The sequence below is a fragment of the Perca flavescens genome, chromosome 14, assembly GCF_004354835.1.
Source record: "Perca flavescens isolate YP-PL-M2 chromosome 14, PFLA_1.0, whole genome shotgun sequence".
Taxonomy (NCBI): domain Eukaryota; kingdom Metazoa; phylum Chordata; class Actinopteri; order Perciformes; family Percidae; genus Perca; species Perca flavescens.
The window spans coordinates 22684884-22702881 of NC_041344.1; the positions used below are offsets into that span (position 1 = coordinate 22684884).

A 17998-nucleotide genomic window follows, 5' to 3' on the forward strand; every position below is an offset into this window, starting at 1 on the left:
TTGAATTCATGCTAAAATCACAGATCTACTCTCATAAAATACTGCGGTTGGTATATTTTTCTTGCATTCCACAAAGGAACCACACCAGAATCCTCTTGGAAGACCCAATGGCAGAAAAAAAGTTCTTAGTCAGTCCCTTTAGTCTGAGTTTGATTGACATCTTTCACACAAGGCAAACACACTGAACCAAACAGGCAAGTGCACCAGAACTGCACCAAACATCTTTCAGTACTTGACAGTTTGCAATACCGTGTGACACGAACACATTTTGGTTAGTATCAAGTATTGAGGTTCAATATGTATCCCTTGATCTGTCTGTCTGCAGTATCTATCAAGTATTCTTGTATCCATGTCAATCTCTCCTGTCTTTCTCTGTGTCTCTTCCCTCTGCTTGTTGTGTCAGGGTTATCTCTACATTCAAGCCATCCTTTCTTTTTTTTTTACTACCCATAAAGCTTATACAGGCTCAAAAGTTACGATTGCAGTTTTACAGAATGCGATCCTCTGCAGGTACATCCATGTGCAAAATTTTTCTTTTTCTATCACACCAGGGGAAAAAAGTTGGCAGAGTCACATTTTAATTTTTTTTCAGTTAGTGCCAGATATTAATCCTCGCTGCCAAAGAAACAAAAGTTATTGTGAATGAGGACCTCTGTGATTAATGCTTCACAGTATCACTTCGACCTTACCCAGCATGCATATCACAGATGATAATGCACAAGAGGCCCAGAGTGCACCCCAAGCAAGAAGTTTTCAGAGTGTGGAATTACAGCAAAGTAAAAGTTTCTAATATCAAAGATTTAGGCCTAGATTTAGTAGCTACATCCTAATGAAAGGCACTTGATCACTCTTCTAAAACAACTGAAGGGTTTCTGAAGAACAATGTCAAAACCCCTGCCTAGTGATGTGGGTCTAACTTTTCCAGACATTTTGAAAAGCGCTCGAATTTAAAATAATCCTAGTTGTGATCTGTTTGAGTCCCTTGGATAAGGAGATCCAAATACTGATCCTCTGAACAAAGACAGCTGCCCAAAAGGGTTCAGTGAGAGACACTTGTGTAAAGGAACTGACCATTTATAACCGATGGTTACAGTGAGACAATCTTTGCTCTGCTCTCTGAGCGAGTAGAAAGAATCCAAAGAATCTGAGCACCAATGCGGAAGAATTATTCCCCACCTAATAAACCCATTCATAAACATTAAATTATATGTAAATTAACATTACAAAAATTGTAGCACATATGGAGGAGGACAGGGTGGTAGAGGAAGTTGCAGCAGTAGTGAGAAATATCAGGTTATCATGGCCACACTGTACATCAGCATTTCCATGATCGGATGTTGGATCAGTTACTTGTAGGCAAGCAGATGAATGAGCCAGTGAGTGTGAGAGGATGAAAGAGGCAGCTGATGTCAATCAGCTAATGTAAGCACAACTTCAACTTATGCTGAACTCAACTTTTGCAAAAGGACGCCATACAATCTCTCATAGATGCACATCAGAATACGTGAGAGATTAGAGAGAGAGCATAGCCGAAATTACGGGAATTGAGAAAAATTACACACTCAACCACTTATACAGTTTTATAGAAGAAGCCACTAGTGCTCCAGTGAATGGTCAGTATATCTAAAGATAAGTACAAATGCATCTGGAACAAAACAGAACATTCTTTAACTAAATAGTCCAAAATGAACCTGAGCAGATTGCATTAAGATCTGTATCGGACTGTACCAAAGCATAATAGTCGCATACAATACAGAAAAAAACATACACCAAGAGAACATCATTTATAAAAACACAGCACCATCAATGATACCATGACAATAAAAGTGTTTCCAGTTGTCAACTCACAAGTCAATATCAAAGTTACCAGACGAAAGGAGAGGGTTACCGGCAATTTCCACTGTCTGCGGAACGTCGACGGAGTCATTAGGTTTCCATTAAAATAAATCTGTGTATTTCCACAGACTGCGGAACGTCTGCGTCCCAGTTCCGTCAGTCCGCAGCCCTCCGCAGCAGATACGCAGAGCTTCTAATTTTGACGGACGACGGAGAGCTCCGCAGCAATTCAGCACACGGCAGATAGTGCGGGACAGGAAGTCAAGCACAGAAACAAAATAAATATCCGGTTAAATTTCCAAATAGAATACACCGTGCTCACGGCGGATCATATTTCCCTACACTACACCTTGAAAACACAGCACAGAGTCGTTTCCTCTCTACTCCTCTGGATGGAAACAAACTGTTGTTGGTTTTGTGGTTCTATTCTACGTGAATTTGCGAGAACTTGTGGGTCCTCGTGACTACAGCTGTCTGTCACGGCCGCAGCCGTTCCGCAAACAAATCCGGACCCGGTGGGTATTGACGGACGGCGGAGCACGCAGCAGACACGCAGCGGAGCCGGTCCGCAGCCGTTGCGCATCCAGTGGAAATCCCCGTATAGGGATGTAACGATTACCGGTGTAACGATAAATCAAGACGATTGACCAATCGGTAACGAGAGTAATCACTTTGATCTCCTGCCAATCACTCGCGCTCAGACAGGAGAAGGGGACAGATATAGCAGCTGTAAACAGACTTTTTCCTTTATCATTCCTTTCCCGTTTTCGGACTTGCTGAAGTGATGTTTGTAGCCCAGAACGTAAGTTAAATCTACTCTGTAGCTTGTTCTGCTACAATGTGGATAAGTTTAGCCCGTGTTACAACATGACATTTATTTTTAGTGAGAGAGATATATTATCGCCTTGATAATGTTGCTGTGTTTCTTATTGCATAGCTGATAGATGTGCAGATTGTGCAGCCACGTGTTGATATTCAGGTTGCGTTAGGGCAATTTGCTAGCAACGTGCAATAGGCAGTAAACAGACTAGCGCTGTGGAGCCACGTGCTTAGCTATTAAAAGGTGTATTACACTGTTTGCTCCGTTATGGATATGTGTGCTGTAATAGATGTGGCTTATTCTCAGTTTGTGTTACTGAGCAATATGTTACATTTATGTTAATTATTACAGAGAAATTGTTTCTTGTTATATGCTGGTGGCTATATCATTTAGTTTTGGTAAATAATGTTTATAGTAAGTCAGATGCTTATAATGTGCATTATTATTTGCTTATATTTCAGAACCACATCCAACTTCACATGTAACGTCACATACAACTTCATAGTTAACTTCATGTTGGAGTTGTAAATAAATCTTCCTGGATCTCAAAGTCAAATCTCTGGTTCAAGTTCTTACCGGACACCCTACAGCGGGCCAGTGTTTCAGTAGCCAGTTTTCAATAGTTTTTACAAGCACATTGCCTATATTTTTGTAATATAATAAACACTATTACACTTTTTTAAACTATTTCAGCATGTGTAGGCCTATCAGTGCTTTCTGAACATATTGAACACACTTTTAAAAATACTGATTATTTTGGTCACCGTAACTGTGAGGTTAAATTTTCATACGGTTACATCTCTAGTAACCATGTAGAAATCTAGCACACTTCTTATTTTGATGATTCAAGAGAGGGTTATCAGTGTCTGGGAGTCACTGACCCGTTGAGCTTCTATTCTTTTTTTTCTTTTTTTCTTTTGGGTTTCACCTCTATTTTCTGCTCTTATTTTTTCTCACATAGGGTCATCCTTCCATCTCACATAAAATAAAAAAACAAAACCACAGAAAGTGGGTCTGATTCAGCTCCCCATCTTGCTGTAGACTGGAGTAATACCTCACTACTGCTAAGCCAAACTAAGCGTGGGTGTGTGGGAGCACAAGTGATGGGGTGCATGTCCAGTGCGCAAGATGAAATGAGCGTGCGTGGCCCCAAAGACTGGCCCCGTGTCCTACTGTGCTGACCCTTTCCTCTGATGAAAGGTAGTCGACAGAGTAGAGGTAAGTGGTGTGTGAGTGTTTGTATACTCCGGAGAAAGGTTTAGGGCGAGAGTCAGGGTCTGAGTACCATTTCTTCTGCCCCTTCTACCAAGTGGAGAACCAAAGTCTGGCTATACTAGACTCTTCTCATGCCACTCTCTCATGATTCATGAAAAACACCTGCTAGAGTGTGCTTTGGCCTCCGAGCTAAGTACTCATGCAAATGTAGTTTGTGTGTATACGTGCGTGTGTTTATGAAAGCTTCAGTGTGTAGACAGATGTGGCTAATTTTCCACGGCAGTCTTATATAGCACACAGAAAGAGGAGTCCGTGCCATGCATGGCCAACGTTAACATTATGTGCTGCATATGCAGATAAATGCATGTCAAAATACCTAGTTTTGTTGCTATATCAGTGTTCAAGAAAGAATAATCTGAACATAACAAATATTGTATATAAGCGAAAAACAAAGAAATAAAAATAAAAGGAAAGTTATTTAAAAAAAAAAAGCAAAGAAGGAATCAAGAAATAATTGACTGCATAAAAGGAAAAAAAACGGATGAACAAAGCATCAAATAAACAATGAAAGCAACAGAACAAATAGACAAAAGACAGGCAGAATGAAAAAGAAAGGAATACTAAAGTCATAGCAACAGGACTGCAGCTGCCCTTCACCACAGTTGAGAGCAACCGTCTGCCGACGCAGGACCGGCAACCAAGTGTGGACACTGATTTATAATCCACCTCCCTCCCTCCGTCCCTGTGCAAGCCCCCCCACCCGCATCCCTTTGGCTCCTTTACGCCGTCAGCATGACGGCATTGCTATGGTAACAGCCTACCACTGCAGAGGCCTATGTGAGTAGTAATCGATCTATACGCGTGGCGGTGTCATGTATACTGTCATGTGAAAAGCCTCACTGTTAAATAACAAGTTGGGTTTGGTAGATAATTTGAGGGGATATTTTTGGCAGATATAAGAGGGAGAGTAAAAAGAAGAAGGCAGGGGAAGGGCGGTGACGTGAGAAAAAGATCATAGGTTGCACTGTCTGAGTTCTGCTTAGCTCTTTTGTCTTAAATCTGTGTTAAGGATTAGAAGATTCTCTTGGGTGATACAGTTCTTCCAACCTTGGGCTCAATGAACTTTTCAGAAACCACTGATTAACCATAAAAAAGCAAGTAAAATAACATTACTGTTGTAGTTCTGTCCCTCTAAAACTTTGGACATACGAACTATGAAAAACACTATCTCTGAACCTTAGCATTGTAAGGTTGCTTTCAGCCATGCTAGCAGCATGTCTCTAGGTATGCCAATATGGGTTGGTTGGTTGGTCGATTAGTCATTTGGTTAGTCGGTCCACCACTTCGGTCCAGACTGAAACATCTCAATGACTATAGGACAAATTGCTAGGAAATTTTGTACAGCCATGATCCCCATTGTATAAACCTAAATATAATTTAGCGGGACCAGCAGGTTGACCTTTTAGGTCTTTAGTCAAAGGTGTCTTAACAATTATTGGATAGATGACATGAAATGTGGTGCAGGTATCCACCATGTCCAAAGGATATATCCTAAGGACTGTGGTGATCCCTGACCTTTCTTTAGCACTACCATGAGGTTCACATTAGTGGTTTGGAATTGCTTAAAGGTCCCATGACATGGTGCTCTTTAGATGCTTTTATATAGGCCTTAGTGGTCCCCTAATACTGTATCTGAAGTCTCTTTCTCGAAATTCAGCCTTGGTGCAGAATTACAGCAACTAGAGCCAGTCCCACAATGAGCTTTCCTTAGTATGTGCCATTTCTGTGTCTGTAGCTATTGAGGAGGAGAGGGGGGGGGGCAAGGTGGAGGGTGTGGCCTTGACCAACTGCCACTTTGCTCGTTTGAAAGCCATGATGTCTCTCTCTCATGGGCAGGCCAAATTCTCTGGGCGGGCAAAGCAGAGAAAGGGGAGGTAACCTTGCTCCTTATGACCTCATAAGGAGCAAGATTCCAGATCGGCCCATCTGAGCTTTCATTTTCTCAAAGGCAGAGCAGGATACCCAGGGCTCGGTTTACACCTATCACCATTTCAAGCCACTGGGGGACCATAGGCAGGCTGGGGCAACGCATATTAATGTTAAAAAACCTCATAAAGTGACATTTTCATGCCATGGGACCTTTAACATGATTCTTTTTGCTACACTAAGTTATTGCAAACACACTATATAGAGGTTTCTGCACAAACATGCTAAACCATGGGTGTAATTGTCTGTAATGAATCAGGCTCATGCAGCACAGTAATCTTGCTTGCGCTGCTTTGAGTGAATTGTTCTGGCCATCCCTGCATTGATTGCTCTTTGATTGTAGCCCTGCATTTTGCTTGGAGTCCACTGGACTGTAAATACATCGAAATTCTCATGTTGTTATGGAACTGAGAAAAAGAGGCTGGAGTAGAAGACAGAGGGTGAGGGGGTGGAGGGCCGAACGATAGACCAAATGACTATGCGGTGTGGGAGTTGGAAGATTTGAAAATATCTAATAAGAGAAAGAAAAACGAGGAAAAATGGGCATATTGAGAATGAAAGTGAAATGAAACAATTTGGCAGTTTGTGTTGGTGTGTGTGTCTGTGTGTGTGTATGTATGTATGTATGTGTGGGCGTAAAACAAACCAGTCAGTCTGTGGGGCATAGAAAACTATATTCTAAATCCATTTTGAAGGCACACAAATTACCTTGAGGCCCTCATAGTCGGCAGATGCCGTCCTGCACCAACCTGATTCAACTTCTCTCTTCATATCTGCTGTTGAGTGAGAAAGAGGTGAGAGAGGAGGGTGAGAGAGAGAGATGGAGTGGGTCTGTCAGTCCAGTAGCTTATAAAAAGTCCATTATGGTGTGCTTCTATCAGTTTGGGCTCTCCCAGATGGACCCTGGAGTAAATGGACAGCACTGGAGAGCCATAAGCTCAGATTTGATATACGGCTGAGAAATGTGTGTGTGTGTGTGTGAGATTGTGTGTGTGTGTGTGATTGTGCGTGTTTAGGAGAGTGTGCATTCAATCATATACGCTGCACTGAAAGAGCTGACAGTAGTCAACGGTGAACATTTCCATGCCTGACTGTTTTTGTGCATGCCATATACTTAACACAGCTGTTTTACCATATTATCAAAAGTGATACACACACACACACGCACGGTCTTCCCAGCAGGCTTAAATCCCGGCTCAGTCTGACAAAGGAGCCTGTGGCTCTAACTGGCTCTGCCCCAATCCCCATTCCCCAGCCTGATGCTTTGTACAGGCTCAAAACCGCTTTACTGCATGACGTTTATTTATCAGCCATATTTACTTCCTATTGTGTGGGTGTGTGTGTGTCTCAGTGTGTGTGTATGCCACATCAAGGTATATTTGAGCTTTTGGTGTCACTGCTAATGTGTGTATTTAGATGTTAAATATGTGTGTTTATGGTGGGTATCCCACCGCTCTTTGTGTTGAGTTGAGGAAGCCGACAAAAGCCTCTGCCCGCAGAGTGATAGCGCTCAGCGGGCTTCTACGTGCTACTTTGTCAACTGTTTGTTTGTTTGTTGGGAAGAAAGAGAGAAAATGGCCTCTTTGAGAACCATTGCTTTATTCTTAGCAGTTGGGTTCCAACAAGGCAAACAAATCAAGTAGTTATCCTAGAATAAAAAGCCAACATTACATTGTGTGGAATTGCTAAGCTGTTTAACCATTTGAACAGTGGGATCAGATTGTAATGACTTTTTACGTGCATTTTTTATTTGATTACCTTGTGTCAGGAGGGGACACTTGTTTAATGTAATTTGGAAACTGGTAATAGGATACAAGACATTCAGATTATCACTTTATGTGCACTATAGTGAGAGGTAATGGCTTCACTGACAATTAATTAGTGAACAGTGCACAGGCGGTACCCAACGACCGAAACTACAAAACAATTAGATGTGCCCTTAGACTTCCCTATATAGACTAATTCCTGCTCACACAAATCATCGTCATAGGTCAACTTGCATAGGTAGCTTTAAACGTATGTTTACTGACACATCATCCTTTTTTCACTAACCAAACAAACATCTCTAAACACAGTAATACCCACAGTAACTCTTAACATGTCACCCAATCCGTTACAATGTTTGTGATTAGATTGCCTTGATACATTTTTATACTTGTCAGTATGGAAGTCATAAGTTTCAAGGTTCAACCTTTGCATCTGGCCACTGACAAGCTTATCGACTTTAACTTATTCCCCTAGAGAAGAGAAGACCGCTGAAACAGGTTCACAAAAGCAGGGTTTTTTCCAGTTTTATTTCTGTTTTTACAACATCAAGTGTTCTTGTTATATCAACTGTGCAAAGGCAGGTTCAGAGAAGTTGCTTTTGGCAGACTCTGACTCAAATGCCCATACATCCTGCATAATATATATTGATGATGACCCATAATTTTATATTTTTCATGCACTACATTGCAACTATAGCACAGGTGATCTGTTCATTTGCCAGGGCTCTAAAAGAGGGTTTTCACTTCACTGACGCTTCTGTCAGATGATACTCAAACATCAGCACTACTAAAAGTAAAATAAAAAATCCACCTCTGTTCCCGACCAATCATAGGGATTATCGACCCTGCTCACGATTGAAAATGATACTGCCATCTATAGATAGAAAATAGGTTCCCCTGGAGATGAAGACAAGTTGAAATGGGTAGAAAAAAGTAGGGATAAGAGAGGGCATTCGATGAAGTGTGATATGATGTGTCGATTTAAGTGCGGTCCAGGACATTAAACAATATAGTAGGGTTTGTAAAGGTCAGTACTCTCAGAGGGTTTATCCATATTGATCTTTACGTTTGATTGTGCCGGACTCCACACCGGTGTCCATCTAAATCCTCTTCTGTGCCGGAGGGAGAGGGAGAGGGGGGTAGTCCTCACTGGTCATTTTATGTGAGACATTACTCCTCTGTCCTGCTTCACTGACCTCTGTGTCTCAGAAGTGCAGAATATACACCCACACACAGGGCTTAATTTGTGCCCAATTCTGCCTGAAAATGATTCAGAAACTCCCAGATAGAGACTTGCACTTCCTCTGTCGCTTTCAAAATATTTTCAGAAATGTTTAAAAAGTGAAATTCAGGAACTTTATGTTATCTTGTTGAAGTTTGTGGTACCATGTGTGTCATTTATTTTCCAACATCATGAGTCACGAATCCTTCCAGAAGGCAGTCCAGACCTTAAACCTACCAAACGTACTTCAGTAGATCAGTGGGGTGGAAATATTAGCAGCACATGCTTTGCTAAGAACATGGGCTGCATTGCTAGCTTCGTGGCACCTGTTAGCAGATGGGAACAGCAGGAGGAATTTAAAAAAGGATGAGGTGAACTTTTTGGCTAAGCCCCGTTCTTCCTTAATTACTGTTGCTATGCCCTTCAAACAACGGGTCTTCAACTTCACACAGACATAAACGAAAGCTTCTCATGTCAGACACCGTGGTGTTTGTCCGCTGAAAAAATGACAGTCACAAGCGGATTTTATCAGCTGTAGCAAGCTAACGTTTGTTCATACTAATGTTAACGCTTAAACTATGCGAATTGTTTGAAAATTCCCACTCCAGCTGACTTTTTATTATTTCAAGCTGATTTATTTTAAATAAGAACTCTGTAAAGGACTCTTAAATATGCACTTGGTGGCTACATACATCATCGTGCTAAAATACAGATCTACTATAGGTCCTACTAGTCCTACTATAGGTTAAGCTAGTTAGCTGGGCATGCCATCATTTGCAGTTTATGTTAGAGCAGAAAAAAGCCACCACCATCCAAACTTTTGAGATATCAAAAGTGTCACTGTTACTATACATACAGTTTCAGCATGGGGACATATTTCAACGTCAACAGGCCCTGTGTGGCTAGCTACGGTTGCTTAGCAATGATTGGATAATTGCTGTCCGGGGCAGGGTTTAGCAATCAACAAATAATCCTATTGCTCCAATTGACTGCATTATTAAGGAGCTGGAGGGGAAAAGCAGTAGGGTAGGTGAAAAGTTCATCTTTGCATGTTAAACAAGTTTTGTTTGTGTCATTTTCTGCTGTATGAATGCTGATTAGATAGCAGGTGAGTAGTATTATTGTGGTGGAGATGATCGTAAAGATGTATCAAGCGAGGGACTGTGGAAATGCAAGCCACAAATATCTACTGTAGGAGCAATATATCCTGGCACAAGGTTTAATGTTGTTGGTGTAAGATATTACTTTAAAACCATTACTAAAAAAAAAAACATTCTGTCTTTTTAAGCAATGAGGCGATGGGGCAAAATTGAAATCTCTTTGTCTTCTAAAATACTTTCAGAGCGCTAATTTCAACATGCACACAATAATCATTCTTTAAACCCTGTAGCCAGCTGCAGATATTTTCTGGAGCACACAAACAGAATTATTACATTGTTCCTATAATTATATATTTTACGTTGGCCTTTAAGCACAAGTGGTCCTGCTAAGAACAGTTCACAAAACAAGGAAATGGGAGGGAGAGTTAGACAGCACGAATGAAAGAGCTAGAGGATACAAAAACAAAGTATTTTTGTCCTCACAAAGAGTTGTTTCTGTAAGAGGCCAAATTAGAGGGCTAGTTGCAATGGGCGTTTGAGCAATCATGACAGCCTCTCAGCACGATTCACAGGCATTCATGCTTTTCTGTCTGTGTGTGTGTTTATTGGGTTACAGAAGGATGTGCTGTGCATGCATGTGTTTGTGTTCTTCCTCAGGTCAACTCCTTGACAGAAGCTAGTGCAAGGAAATTTCATTGTCAGTCACTTTTGCGCTCTCTAATCAAGTAGGCCTACACCCACAATCACATTCTAGGTGGATAATGTACCTTAGATACCCTGTATGTCTCAGCTTCTTTGCACAAATGCAACCACTGCGAAAAAATCCCATGGGCAAGAAGTACCCAAGTGAAAAAGATCTGCTAAATCAAGGATTGTTTCCCCTGTCGAGGGAGTTGATTAAGTCTTGTCTTGTGTTGCTGAAACTAAGCCTACAAATCCATTTGCACAGATCAGAACAGACTGTGCTCATGCCTCCGTATGTTTGTACCAACTGAGATAAAACCGGCTTAGATATGTTGCATGATTTATTTTCTACATACTTTCTCCCTAGGCAATCGTTCTGTTTCCACAAATTCTCACCATTTATACGAGGTGTTCCACTTCAAATCAGCCCTCTGATAAATCAGATCCAGTCTTTTCTCAAGCCTAGCTGCATGTTTTTCATATTTATACCGTGTCATAACCAAGCCCAAACTTTTTTTTTTATAGTGTATTTACTTTGCTTACTTACTTCACATTGCATTTCAGTATCCATATTTTCATGTTTTGCGTCAAAGCTAATAAGAGAGTCGGAATATACTTCCCGATTTTCTGATACTGCAGACCTGGCATTCTGTTATCTGTTTCTGCACGAAGTGTCCTTAAAACGGATCAGCCTGTTCTTTAAATATTCTGCTGCAAAGAGCGAGCCAATGACATGTAGGCGTTTTGTATTTTTATTTTGCCAGAGTCGTGCTTTGGATGTGCTAAACAACTTGCCTTTTTGACTTCTCTGAATGTACAACATGGATGCTGATGAGCACTTATTTACTACAGCTTTAAAACCAACTTTTCTGTATGCCATGGCACAAATGCATGTAGTAAACAAACTAGACATCTACACACCAGTATTTATAATCTTACACATTTAGCCTCTCACTGGATTTCATATATTGAACTGTGCAATTCAATACGTATGAGAAATTAAAGTGAAATCTCTGTCTATTTCAGACCCATATGATGATGACGATCTAAAGGTGAAGACCCAGAGACCTCGATCAGCTGACCAGCCAGGTGTGTTTCAGGCACAAACGGGTGAGTAATGTGAAGTGTGCAGGAGTTCGCAGCCTGAAACAAACGTAGCCAACTTGACATTTACCAGGCTGTATTTGTAACAAAAATTAGAGATCCTTATAAATAATGATTATACATTTACCTTCTGAAGCATGGCTGAACTCCAGGGCAGCTACCACATGCTCCACCATTCACATGTGCGAGTATGTACAGTATGAGTGTGTGTGTATGACTTTAAAATCTTACATTATTAATAGGATTAGAAAGGAAAAAGGAAATTATTCATGACATAATAAGGATGTCACATGTATATATGCAGGGGAGTCTGCCTTATACATACATGACATTACATGGTGGCTGCTTCAACAACACTAGAATAGGTCATATACTAATTTGTGCACATATGCATATACACACACAAACACACACACACACACTTTTATATTCCACAACTACATCAGTACTGTAATCAGCTACCACTGCGTGGAGGAGGGAGTCCCTACTGTGAGGGAAACTCCTGGCTTGTCCTTCTCCACTACCCCCCCCCGCCTCTCCCCATTCTTCCACTCCTCCAGGCATGTGTGATGAGCTTAAGCCCTGACTCACGGCATGTTAATGAAGATGTAATGCGATTAACGGACATGCAATTAATTTGATTTCCTTCTTTGCCATGTGAAGACATGAAAATCCATCAAAGGACAGGACATAAACAATTTAGAAAGAGACGCGGGATGACTTAACACTTAGTTTTTTGATTTCAAGGGTTTGACTCGGAGGGAACAATGGGACTCTCTCCACAGCTGCCTGGAGAACTCAAAATCACCCACAAAGATGTGCAAACATCCAATCTATGCCACAATGTTAACATCTACAGTAAAGCCATCCTTTTTGGCTTAAAGCCCCTTTAGCTTTGGGATCATATGCGTTACCCTACTTCCATGCATATGAATATCGTTGAATCTCTAACAAGATCATTATTCTTATGAATATTCAGTCAAGGCTGTTTCACATTAAGGAGCTTAAATCAATTAATGACATATGCAAATCATCCATACCTATATAGTATGCAGGGATATCACACGTTGGGTATTGATAAGCATCACAAGCCAAGCTGTGTCAACATTATACACTGTGAAACCCTACCATTGAACAATATAAGAAAAGCTCTCTTACTGTATACCCTGCAAATGATGATCTTGGGCTCCCTTAACTTCCATCCAGGGGGAAAAAAGAAAAAGATTTTTGCTGCTGTAAGTACAGAAAGTTTCTTTGGTTATTGTAACCACAAAGCCCTCTCATCATTTGTCAGAGTCCCAGGCTTCTCTCTTGATATTTGTATGGATTACAATTTTGTTTTTGTGTTGTTGCTTTTTTATTGTAGTAATATTGTAAGGGTGTCACAGTCATCCAGGGGAATTTTCATTTTATTTCAGTAAATAAAAAGCAAAGAAAGGAATCAATAACGCAAACAAACGTGTTTGATGCCTACGGTTCTGGAAAAATTGGAAGTGAAAATGTACCTATGAGTTCTCATCATCTCCACTAAAAGTTCCTGCAACTCTTTGTTGTGGCTTTTTACTATATGAGTCTTCTGAGCAATATACAGCGATATATTTATTGCAATTACACAGCATAAACAGTTGAATATCTTTATTATGAGACAACAGGCACATTAATGTGACTGCGAGAAACAAACATGGATGTCACATCAACCATTGTTTAAAAAGATGTTTTAAAGCCTGCAGTTGGTACAATTTGCTCTGAGCTCCGGGGCCAGAAACCTCATGATCATGCTACAACGAATAACGCCCTTCCTCTTGAACGTTTGTGTTCCGTCTGACTCATAGAAACGTTAGCATCACGAAAGTGGAATCCTTGAGAATTACCCTGTCTCTGTCCACCTCCATCTTGCTCTTCAGGTGACCCTGCGGCAGAAGAGTGGTCACAGTGGAGTGTGTGTTCTCTCACATGTGGGCAAGGCTGGCAAGTGAGGACGCGTTCATGCGTTTCTTCTCCCTATGGCACACTGTGCAGCGGAGCACTGAGGGAAACGCGGATGTGCAACAACACCGCATCCTGTCCAGGTGAACCTGGGATCACAGGCTCAGGTATGTTTACCGAATTCTCTATTGGATGCTTTTTGACCTAACCTGATGTCAGTGGCACTTACTGTTTTCTTACAGCAAGAATGATGAGGGTTTAATCTTTATCTATGTGGAGTTTATGTGATGTGATTTGCATAGTAGACAAGCAAGGGGGACAGAAAATGGTATGACTTTGGATGTTCTTTTTCCAAATCTGTGATGGACTGGTAAGTTCTCCAGGGTGCCTTCCTATCCACATGGCATGCTGGGATATTCTCCCGCCCTTTGTGACCCCAAGTAGGGATTAAAAGTTGAGGTAATAAATGAAATAGGTTTAGCCGTGTTGCAAAATGATGACCAAATACATTTGTAAATATGCTGTAGGCCTTGGTTTTGTTTTGTTTTGTTCATATGTTAAAATTGACTAAATAGAGCTTTAGACCAGAAGCTCTCTGTTTAGCACCTCACTCACCAATACAGCATCTACTTGTCTATTTACAATGTGTTAAGAAAGCTGTAAAACTGAAGAAAATAATGACAGTGTGAAACTCTATCACTTTTGAGGAAGGTAGGCGGTATGCGCACACACGCAATCACACACACCACATGGGATCTGCTCAGCCAAAAAATATTTAACCATGGTGCAGCAGGAAAGAAGCTACAGAATGAGAATGTCATTTTGTCATTTCAATTCACACTACTGGCCAGCTGAGGGAGAGGGAAAGGGAGAGAGACGTGAGACCTAAGCTTGATGTCAGCAAGTCTATTAGACCTGCCAGAGCTCAGGATTTCATACTTATGTATTCTCTATCTTTAGCTCTCCTCGTTTAGCAGTGTGCTAATTTCCCTTGTCTTGTCTATATCTATATCAATGTTTACTTATGTCTACACAGGTAGTGTAGTATAGTAAATAAAAAAAAACATCCTCTAACAGAGCGTAATAAGCAGACAAACTTATAATTTAGTTTTAAGTTACAATGAAAACTAAGATAGCTGCCTATACAAACATGGGAATTGTTGAATAAAAATTGAATTTGCGTTTGTGACTACAGATACAGACTTCTGTTGACTTCAGAGGAATTCATTTTTCATTTTAGATGCAATGGCAGCTCCAAAGTATATTTAACCATTCAAATAGCATTTTCATATGCATACATGCTCTGCCAGTCAGAGTGAGTGTAGTCAACCCTATCTGTTTGCTACAAAAAGGCAGGAGCAAAATGAAGGGCACCTCAGCCATTTTTTACCTCACCAACACGCAACACAGTCAAGCCAGATGAAGTCACTGAGGGAACTTGTGTACTGCTCATCCTGAATAATGTGAGTTCTGCTAGTTTGATTGCCAATGTAGGTCTCTACTAGATGACATTGTGAAGTACTGCCTGTCCTGCTCTGGTTTGATTGGTTGTTCTGATTGCAATCGAAGTGAACTCCTGTATGGCACTGGCTCCCTCCTGCCTAGCCTCTGTCCCTTCTCTAATTCACTACATATGCTCAGTCCCAAACCAGAGGAAGACAAAAATAGGGGTTGCTCACTAAAACCACAGTTGAAGCATCATCTAATGGCGTAGCGATCCTCCTGCCATATTAGCGATCTTTTCACCTGCAGAATGAAGTCATTTTTCAGTTTTATTACCATATTTGAGGAAGTTTGGGAGTGTGTGGAGGGACCTCTTAAAGGCGAACTTGCATATGACTACTGGATATGTGAAAATGTTGTGTTATGCTGTGTGAAGTCTGATAGATTGACTCAAGTGGTGGGACATGAGGCAGCCTTGGTTGGAGGTGTTGAGACCTCTGTATCCTGCTTCTTATTTCTGCTTGGAGCTAGCTGCTCGTGACCACATTAGCCACTACTAGGACAACACACCTGAAAACACACCCGCTTTAGTTGCCCTATGGGTAGAAATAAAAATGCATGGAATATAAAAGACAATATCTCTGGTTCTGTTGCATCATTCTTTTTAGTTTTATCTTTTTATAACTTTCCATTGTGAGTCAGACAGTGTTATAGTGCAACATTACATTAATGCAGTATTCTTTTAAGGTCAAGGCTCTGGTATTATAGTCTTCACCAGAATGCCGATGGTGAAGTTATCTGCTAGCTTCACAATGTGTTGCCTGTCCACTTGCATGGTTTTTTAAGCGGGACAGGAGGAAGGAATGCTCCTACGGACCAACAACATGGAAATTGTGGAAAATCTTGCCTTGGACATTTGTCCTGTCAAAGTTTGCATCAGGAAAGACATAGCCACTTATCGATTTGCATCTGGAGTGGGGCTTTGCAAAGTAGATGAACAACTTCATCACTGGGTTTCTTACCTGCATGAGCCAAGTCAAAACGAGTTACAGTCAAGTCGACATGTTTAGCCCGATCGCTATCTGGACAAAAAGGACACAATAGATCTTTGTAGTGCTCCACTGTAACAGAAGAGACAATTTGGGTACTCGGTAGAATCAAGAATATCAAATCTTAGCCAGATATGATGTCAGATTGTGTACTCCACCAGCTTTCTGAACCAGAATATGACAAAGGGAGTGGCCACTGATATCCTGGCTCCCTGACTATGGCAGCAATTGGTGACTTTGTAACATATTAAGACGTCTGCTTTGTCCCTGCCTGCCAAAGAGGAAGAAAGCCCTCCATTCTGGTTGGCAGACAGTGGGCTGACCTCTCTGATCCCAGTGAAAGAGAGTGCATCCCAGGAAAATTACACCAATGTCCTCAATGCACATTTAATAATGACAGTGATGTGTTTGATGACAGGCTATTAAATGAAAAGTCAGGAGTGATAACTTCTCTGGGGACAGATAGCTTAAAGCAAAAGTGGGGCCACCACTGTCTAAATGTCAGTGTCACACCATGGGGTGTAGTCACTGGGCTTTAGCCGCTAAGGTTATAGAACCTCATCATTGGACAAGCCCTTTCCACTAGCTGCTTAAAGGAACACGCCGACTAATTGGGAATTTAGCTTATTCACCGTAACCCCCAGAGTAAGACAAGTCGATACATACCCTTCTCATCTCCGTGCGTGCTGTAACGCTGTCTGACGGTTCCAGCATTAGCTTAGCCTAGCACAGATCCTGCAGGTAACTGGTTCCAACTAGCCTACTGCTCCAAATTGTGACAAAAGTGACAAAATAACGCCAACATGTTCTTATTTACATGTTGTGATTTGTAGAGTCACAGCGTGTACAAAATACAACGTAACATGAGACACAGCCATCTTCTAACAGCAAACAAACTGGGAACTATATTCTCAGACAGGCTTGCAGAGTTTTCCATTAATTATATGTCATTGTGTACATTTTTAGCCCCCATGTGAGGTGAGTTAGGAGTCAGTCAGTGTTTACTGACGTATCTCCTTAAAAAAGCAAGTAACGAGAGGAACATTTTCCTTCTCTGTCGGTGCATATGCTAATCTTGTTTTTATGCAAATGTGCCAACGCGATTTGTATGTCTAAGTGCCTCATTTTCCATTCAGTGTCGATATTAATATCCTCAGCCGCTCCTTTGATGGGATATTGGTTGCTGTGTTATGTTCCGTTTATTATTTCATTTTTTCCCCCTCTGATGTTTCCCGATGTGGTTCTGGAGGGGTGTAGGGGCACTCCTGGGATTGCCTGAATGGGATCACACCAAATTCAAGTAGACTGAGAATGTGGGGGTGGTAGCAAAGATACATAACAGTGTGTAATGAACTTGATGTGGTTGACTTTTAAAATAATTTTCTTTTTTTCTTTTTACTTTGACTTAATTTAGGGTAGAATCTACACGTTTGTTTGATTTGTTGATCTCTTTGCTGCTGGATTCACGTCTTCCCTATGGTCCGATGGGGAGTCATTACCAACATAGTACAGTACACAGAAGCACACACACACACACACACACACACACACACACACACAAAATCAGGACTACAGTGTTTTGAACTTTCAATCCAGACACTAGCATAACAATTTTGTTCTTCAAATACTAGAAAAACATCACTTACATACTAATTTAACACTCTGTGTCAATAATTGTTTCAAATGGCTTGCTCTCAGATCAAACAACTCCACTGATTAAAAGTGGAGTAAACATACACAGGTTATGCATACTGTACAAGCATGAGCTGTGCCGCTTCAACCCTGATGTTCAGAATATGATGGCCAACTTCCTGATTTATCTAAAAGATCTGTGAGTGGAATGTTTT

At 41.1% G+C, this 17998-nt stretch overlaps 1 protein-coding gene across 3 annotated transcripts in view; it reads left to right on the forward strand.

Annotated features, from left to right (window-relative positions):
* Nucleotides 1–17998, forward strand: part of adgrb2 (adhesion G protein-coupled receptor B2) — a 268475-nt gene that overhangs the window by 142947 nt on the left and 107530 nt on the right. For all 3 annotated transcript variants that reach the window (XM_028596716.1, XM_028596717.1, XM_028596718.1), the window contains 2 exons: nucleotides 11656–11739; nucleotides 13638–13826. In XM_028596716.1, the coding sequence (XP_028452517.1) occupies nucleotides 11656–11739; nucleotides 13638–13826 (273 nt within the window). The remainder of the gene's footprint in view (nucleotides 1–11655; nucleotides 11740–13637; nucleotides 13827–17998) is intronic.